This window comes from Elephas maximus, chromosome 10 (genome assembly GCF_024166365.1).
Source record: "Elephas maximus indicus isolate mEleMax1 chromosome 10, mEleMax1 primary haplotype, whole genome shotgun sequence".
Taxonomy (NCBI): Eukaryota; Metazoa; Chordata; class Mammalia; order Proboscidea; family Elephantidae; genus Elephas; species Elephas maximus.
Genome location: NC_064828.1, coordinates 70,714,741 through 70,723,436, shown reverse-complemented (window position 1 = coordinate 70,723,436; position 8,696 = coordinate 70,714,741). Strand labels below are relative to the sequence as shown.

The 8,696-nt window shown below is 35.9% G+C and overlaps 1 protein-coding gene across 2 annotated transcripts in view; it reads right to left on the bottom strand.

The window, feature by feature from the left end:
- Nucleotides 1-6,462: 6,462 nt before the first annotated feature.
- The window catches only part of ARID4A (AT-rich interaction domain 4A), a 68,589-nt gene continuing 66,355 nt past the window's right edge, over nucleotides 6,463-8,696 (bottom strand). For both annotated transcript variants that reach the window (XM_049898057.1, XM_049898058.1), the window contains exon 24: nucleotides 6,463-8,299. In XM_049898057.1, coding sequence (XP_049754014.1) covers nucleotides 8,196-8,299 — 104 coding nt within the window. In that variant the 3' untranslated portion in view covers nucleotides 6,463-8,195. The remainder of the gene's footprint in view (nucleotides 8,300-8,696) is intronic.

The following is an 8,696-nucleotide window of genomic DNA, read 5'->3' as shown; positions in this document are numbered from 1 at the left end:
CCCATGTGGCCCATGTTGTATTATCCTTTTAATATGTCATCAGATTGATTTTCTAAAATTTTTATTAGAATTTTTACATAAATGTTCATGAGGTATATTGTTTTTAGTTTTCTTGCTGTTTGTCTGGTTTTGGTGTCAGAGTAATGCTGGCCTCATAGAAAGTTGAAAGTATTCCCTCTTCTTCAATTTTCTGGAAATGTTTTGGTTCCCAGGTGATTGGAATGAAACCCCAGTAAAAACTCTAGGCAGAAGCTTGGTGAGCTTCCCAGGCTGGTGAAAGACATTGATGCTCGGACGGTAGTGTGTCTTTTGGTACATGAAAGATCGGGGACCCTCCCAGACTTCGTCCTTTGAGTCTCTTCATTTGTATTCATTTGCTATAATAAAACTGTAATCGTAAGTATACCGTTTTCCTGAGCTGAGTCATTCTAACGAACTATTGAGCCCTGGGGTGAGGAGCTAGTGTGAACCCCTTAATTTGTAGTCAGCAGTTCAGAAATGAGGGGAGTCTAGGGGTGCCTGAGCTTACAGCTGACTCTGAAGTCTTGAGCACATTTGGCAGTCTGGAGGATGTGCCCTTTAACTTGTGAGACCTGGGTAAAGGGAAAAAAAAAAAAAAGCACTGCGTTTATATACAGCATCTCCCAATGACTTTTTCCATTTCATCTAAGCTGATGAATTTATTGGCATAAAGATGTTCATGGTATTCCTTTACTGACCTTTTAATAGTTGTAGAATCTCTAGTTAATGCCACCTCTCTCATTCCTGATATTGGTAAATTGTGCCTTCTATTGTGCCTTCTCTCTTTTTTTCCTGATCAGTCTGGCTAGAGGTTTATCAATTTTATTATCTCAAAGAACTAGATAGGTTTTTTTATTTTAACCCAGTTATTGTCACATTGAGTCCACTGTACTAAAATCCTGCAGTGCCAGAGTGCACAGTATACACAAAACACTCTATCAATATTTGTTGTGTACTTCTGTATGTATAGTTCTTTTAATATTACTCCTTTAAACATCAGCCAATTTCCTCATCTCTTATTCATGTCAATACTTCAGTATTAATAAGATATAAGTCACCAAAATCTCCGAGGCCAGGGTAAATAAAAGGCTTGGGTATGTGTCCTAAGAGAATGCTAAAGGCAGGTGAGGCAGGGCAGTGGCAGTGAGGAGGGAGAGAACCTTGAGACAAAACAGATGGAGGCTGAAGACCCAGTGAATCAGAGAAAGGGCAATAAAACTAAAATGTAAGGCAGGATCCTTGGGATATTAAACTAACAACTTAGAATAAAAGAGTATAAACTCTAATAACAAGAAATGAAAGTCACATAAATATAACCCAGGAGTGACTATCCAAGTTATTAGAGTAAAACTTCCAAGTTAACAGCTTCAGTGTTTCAAAAAGTTACTTAAGAAATGCTAAGATATTAGAGGAAAAGGGCATAATTTGGTTTAGGTAAATTATGAAAGATAGGATTTTTATTTATATTCAAAACTGATAAATAATATATTGGGCTTATTATACCTACCTGGTTAAGAGCAGTGCAGTGGTTAAGAGCTTGGCTGCTAACCAAAAGGTTGGCAGTTTAAATCCAGCCGCTCCTTGGAAACCCTGTGGGGCAGTTCTGCTTTGTCTTATAGGGTCTCTATGAGTTGGAATTGACTCGACAGCAACAGGTTTTTGTTTTTTTGTTTTTTTAATATATATATCTACCTTGGAAGATCTTAAGATTTCTGGTCAGACAAAAGAAATACAAAAAGGTCATGGCATATTTGGTGTGTGGAGGGGAGGGGAACAGAAATTTCTCACTGCTTTCAGCTGGCGAAAATAATCACTGACTTGATCATTTGAATTCTAGTCTCTGTACTAGCCAACCATAGTGACCTTGGGTTTGGACACGTCTATATATATATATATTTTTTGCTTTACAAGGGTTTTTTTTTTTTTTTAATGTTCACTAAACTACACACATATAAATTTAAAATTACACTTTTGTTACTTTTGACATATATATACCCATGAAACCATCACAATCAAAATAATGAACACATTTGATCACCCTTAAAAGTTTCCCTGGGTTCCTTTGTAATCTCTCCCTCCTGCCTCACCTTAACCCTACCCCCAACCAAGTCCCCAGGCAATCACTGATTTGCTGTCAGTATAGTTTGTATTTTCCAGAACTTTATATAAATGGAATCATAAAAGTGTGTACTCTTCTTTGGCTTCTTTTAATCAGCATTAATTATTTTGAGATTCATCTATTTGGTTGCATGTATCAACAGTTTGTTCCTTTTTGTTGTTGAGTTGTATTCCCTTGTATGTATATACAATTTGTTAATCCATTCACCTTTTGATATTTGTTTAGTGTTTTTGCTATTATAAACAAAGATGATATGTGTGGACTTAGTTTTTCATTTCTTTTGGCAGTGGAATGGTTGGGTCCTATGATGAGTGTATGTCCAACTTTTAAAGAAATTACCAACCATTTTTCCAAAGTAATTGTGCTGTTGTGCATTGTATGGGAGCTCCCATTCTTCCACATCTTTGACAACACTTGGTAAGGTCAAGAGAAATTATGGGGGACTGGCATTCTCCTTAATAGGATTTATAAGCACAGTCATTTATGATTTAGCTACCTACTTAAACATAGGCAAATCAACTTGATCTAAGTCTCAGTTTTAAAATGAAGGGTTTAGACTCTAAAATTCAGTTTTAAATTAAATTGGAAAACAAACTAAACACACTGAAAATTGGAGCTAATTTGAGTTTCAGAGACAAATTTATAAGACTTTATATCTGTATTTTGAATGGGTAATCATTCATATGGTTCAAAACTTAAAAGACACAAGAGATTACAATGAATATATTCCTCCCAAATCTGTCTTTCACCTAGTTTCCCTTCCCCAGAGGCAACTACTGTACTCATTTAATCCTTCGAGAAATATTGTATGCTTCCTCATTCTTTTTTCAGTTGCATAGTATTCTACCATTATCAGTGTATCATAATGTATTTAGCTAGCCCCATAGTGATGAACATTTTGATTAGTTCTTTTTATCTTGCATTGGAACTGTGGTGTTGGTGAAGAATGTTGAATATACGGTGGACTGCCAAAAGAATGACCAAATCAGTCTTAGAAGAAATACAACAAAATGTTCCTTAGAAGCAAGGCTGGCAAGACTTCAACTTGTTTACCTTGGACATATCACCAGGGAAGACAAACTGCAAGAAAGGGACATCGTGTTTGGTAAAGCAGATGACCAACAAAAATGAGGGAAAACATCAGTGAGGTAGACTGACACAATGACCACAATAATGGACTCAAACATACCAATGATCATGAAAATGGCTCAGGACTGTGCAGTGCTTCACTGTTATACATAAGGTTGCCATGAGTCAGAGCCAACTTGATAGCAACTAACAAGAAAATCCTATTCATGTTTTTAAAAGCTAGTATGTTTATATATGCAAGTTCCTTGCACTTTTCAGAATAGAACTTCTCAAAATGAATTCTACATGATACAGATTCCAAAATGAAGATAGCTTCATAACTATATTAACCACAAATGTCAAAATTATAAATACTGCTCTTTTTGTTCTGTTTTAAAAGACGCATAGTGGGTCTGTATGAACAGTTTTTTCTTAGGCCTTCCACTGTGGAAAATGTAATTTGATTTTGCAATAAAGTATTTTTTAAAAGGGCAAACTGTTCCTACTCTGAGAAAACATTAAGCATGTATTCACTAGAAATTCCTCATTAGTGCAAACTCCATTCTAAGAGTCATTCAACCTTCTCTAATGAGGAATGCCATCACATACTGAACTCTTCCTGTAATGGGATAAAAATGTAACCACATGAAAGTAATGAGAGGAAAGAAGGGATAGAAGGAAAAATAAATCATTATTTTAAGAATACTGGGCATTAGATTGTTAAAGTCTCTTTTACACTGTGGTGGTGTTGCTAGGTGCTGTTGAGTCATTTCTGACTCCGAGAGACCCTACGTACAACAGAACGAAACACTGCCCGGTCTGGCACTATCCTCACAATCGTTGGTATGTTTGAGCCCATTGTTGCAGCCACTGTGTCAGTCCATCTTGTTGAGGGTCTTCTTGTTTTTTGATGACCCTATACCAAGCATGATATCCTTCTCCAGGGGCTGGTCCCTCCTGATAACATGTCCAAAGTATGTAAGACGAAGCCTCACCATCCTCACTTCTAATGAGCATTCTGGCTGTACCTCTTCCATAGCAGATTTGTTCATTCTTGTGGCAGCCATGGAATAGTCAGTATTCTTTGTCAACACCATGATTCAAATGCATCAATTCTTCTTCAGTCTTCTTATTCATTGTCCAACTTTTGCATGCATATGAGATGACTGAAAATAACCATGGTTTGGGTCAAGCACACCTTGGTTCTCACACTATACAAATGCTATTTTAACATCATTTTATGAGTACCTGAAAGTTCTCTTTTAAATATTTGGCTTTGTACATAAGGATCACTCACGAAAAACGGAAACAATAGCAATTCAGAAGCAATTTTTCTCAATTATACATCATTTTGCCCACCTACTATGTGTTAGATGCTGGACCAGGCACTTAGTGAGATACACTTATTACCATAGAGCACTTAAAGAACCAATCGTCTAGTTGGGTAGAAAGACACAAATACAAGTAAACATATTAAAAGATAAACTGTGAAGTAAAATAATACAGAAAAGGAAAATGCTTTGGGAGCACAAATTCTGATGGTAGTAAGAAGTCAGAAAAAACTTCATGGAAAAGTGGATTTTGAGAAGAGTGGTGGGAGGAATGGAAGGAGCGAAGACAGAGGTGGGCAAGTGCAGGACAATGCCTGAATGGCCTTTTTTGGCCTGGTTCCTGCCTCAGATCTACTCTTGCCCTGGCTCATTACCTGCAATCTCTCCTCCCTCACACACTTGGAACACTACACCCTTCTTAGCTTCCCTTCCATTTGCCTCGCCAATTCATAATCCTCACTGGAACTCAGTTTAAGGGTCCCTTTCTCTGCAAAGCCTTCCCAGGTCACCTTTGCCTTCAAACTAGTAGGGCTCTGTATCATTACTTCATGGTATGCTATAACGTCATATGCTTATCACACCTGCAGTTTAATAATGCCATATGCTGTTTAACATCCACCCCACTCGATTATACATTCCATGAAGACAAAGACCCTTTCTGTCTTGTTCAGTGTTGTGGCTCCCGGGCCTTAGCACAACACCCGGCACATAAAAGATACTCAGTGAATTGCTGATGAATGAATTCTGGTAATAAGTGGTATCTGTGGTTCTATATAGCTTCAAGTGCTTTCACAATGTTGACTGGAAGAAAAAAAGCCACTGCAGTCGAGCCAATTCTGACTCATAGGGACCCTGTAGGACACAGTAGAACTGCCCCATAGTTTCCAAGGAGCGCCTGGTAAATATGCACTACTAACCTTTTGGTTAGCAGCTGCAGCACTTAACCAGTCCGCCACCAGGGTTTCCACAATGTTGACAGCCACGTTAAATTAAAGGGTTTATAAGAAAGATACGTTGGTTTGTTGTTTTAGGTACCATAGAGTTGGTTCCAACTCATAGCGACCCTGTGTATAACAGAACAAAACACTGCCCAGTCCTGTACCATCCTCACAATCCTTGCTGTATTTGAGCCCATTATTGCAGCCACTGTGTAAATTAATAGCTTCATCTGTATAGATTTACATAATTTAAAGCAATTTCCTCAAAGACCTACTATGTAGTTGTCTTTTTAAAAGTGCTAAATACAAACACTCTTAGTGAAGGACAGGAAAACTAGAAATGTAACACAGAACAACAATATAAGCACAAAATGGAAAATTAAAAGAGCTCCATAAATACTTAACCTGATTTTATGTATAGCATCTTCTATGTTTAGACAGCGGTTATTAAATAGAATCTTTTACTTTCATATTCAAGAGCTAGCTAGTCAAAGTTAAACTCAAAACGTTTTGAGAAAATGTACATTTATATGCCCAATATTTGAATTATAATACCTATTTGATAGTTAATTTCATAATCTCTTCCAGCTCCAAAAATAAAGGATTTTAAGTATCTATATTCATATTCAATGAATATACAATTTTGCTCTGCAGCAATGTCCTAATACTTCATTACCAGACATATCAATTAGAAGGGACAGTTCTCAGGCTGATAACTAGTTGTCTCAGATTTACTGAAAGAAATCATTAGAATACCTAATGTATGAATCCTAGTTCCAATTGGATTTGAATGGCACATTTTTCTCATTTTTATAATTGAGAGGAATTAATATTTTGTTTATTTAACTAAAGACTGAAGAATATACTGAAATGTTTTACTTTATGAAGTCTGATTTTCCAACTTTTAAGCTACTGGCACGTAGGACAAAAACAATCACTTAAATGAAAACTAAAAAATGTAAAGCCTATGTTTAAAACACGGCCTTTATTAATACTGCCCGCTGAGCTCCATTTTTATATTACATTGAAATACTCTGCTTTGCAAAGAAAAGACAGAAAAGTGCATTTTACAAGAGTACTCTTTTGTTTTTAATTCTCTGCGAAAATGGAAGGAATCTGAATCACAAGTTCACAACGTGGTAAAATGAAATTAGGAAACAATGATTTCAGTAATGCTAGGTCATCACTAGTGTTTAGCTCGGACTTTGTTCTTGTAAATCAGATCCTGATATACAGTCTACAGCTTCTAGGTTATTATTCTACAACATATTAAACACAGAAAAGGAGCTTTAAAAAACCCCTTTCAATGTACAAACATGAATTTAAAAATTGAGTTTAAAAAAATCACCTTTTTACATAATGTATATGCAAAACTTGCTTTAAATACATGATTTTGGAAGAATTATTTACAAATGTATCCGTCTGTGGGACAATTCACAGACAAAGCATACATAGTTGCTTTACTTAGTTGTTGCATCTCAACTCTGGGAGATATGAATTTATTCGGCAGTATAGCAAACATAAAAACTGACAAAGTATCTTAAGGGCAACCAAAAATCTGATCCTCAAAACAGCTTCAGTACTAGGACTGCCAAAGTTTCTACATGAGGACATACTTCAATGATCCAGATGCCCATTAATAGTTCTGTTTGAAGGACTGAGACAGACTCCCTTCGATACAGGCAAGGCTGCAGCCTACAACCTCCTGTAAAAGGGACAGCTGAGAGCTTTTGTCATCCAAAGAGTGAATTAACCTAGAATTTTCTTTTTTTCAATTTTATTAATATTTTTAAAAATACATAAAAATACAACATCCAATGTCTGAATAAATATATTTAACAAGTTGCAAGATAATACCTTATTTTACACAAAATTTTCAGCTTTAGAAATCTTGTTAAATAACTTCATTGTTGTTATATATTTCATTTTTGTCTTTTTGTAACAAAATAAAAACTCTGAAATTACATAGAAAAAAGACAAAATATTTTTGTCAAGGGATAAGATAGTCCACTGAAAACCTATTCACAATTCCACTGTAAACATTAATAAACATTAAAATATTTGCATAATTGTGTGCTCAAAAATCCTATAAAAAGTGGAAGACTTATTACAACTGTAGTTTTCAGTCAACTACACTTCCTTTCACAATTTATTTTGTCCCATTTACACCTTTAAAACTGGGCACACTGCTGAACATATACTTTGGCAGTTCTAAATAGCAAGTGCTTCCACAAAAATAAAAAACAATTAAAAAAAAACACACACACACACACACACAACATAAACCCCCTAACTCACCAAGTGTTCAAATACATCTTAGTGAAAGTGCAGCAGTAACTATTCAGCTGGATAATATTTAGATGTTTACCATGTGCACTTGCTTATCTATGATTTCTGTTAACACCTGAAAGCTTTATTATACAAATTCAAATTTGCTAAGTGCCCTTTTTCTATATTCACAAAAAATGAAAAAAAATTAAAAGGGGAAAAATTATGACAAATATGGCAGGCTGCCTAACCTTCAATTATTAATCAGCTTATATTTTGCAACAGGAAGAAAAGAAAAGAGAAAGGAGTAGATACAATCCAGCCTGGGAAAGTATACAGGATATAACTTGGCAATGTCAAACCAGTTGAGTGCTTTGTGTGGTTGTATTTCAGGGTTTTGGGATTTATGTCCATGGCAGCAAACTGCTGGGAAGGCAGAGAAAACATTTATCACCTGCATTCTACAGCAAGTACATTTTGTGGGGGAGAAGAGGATGAGGGACTCATTCCCGTGTCTGATGAAGCAGATGACATGGAGGCTCCTGCATGAGACACTGTGGAATCAAAAGAACTGTGTTAACCTCAAATGCTAGTGCACAAAGATAGCTAGCCAAAGGCAAATTAAAAATAAAATTCTTAATACATTACATACTTCAGTTATAGGCATCTTAAAATATTGCATGAAGGCATAAACTGTCAGCCAAAAATCTGTTGGGCTCAGAAGTAATTACTAAAAACTCATCAGTTCAAAAAACAAAGGCACCATAAAATGTAAAGACTAAAAAGGTATAAACTCTTAAACTTGGCAGATCCAGAAAGGAACCTGGCTCGCCCAAATCAGAAACAAGAGCAACTTCAGATAAATTCTCACTACAGAGAATTCCTGTTTTGTCTCTAGGACTCATAGGACCATAAGGGAATTCGCTCATCCCACAGAATTTCATGTAACCA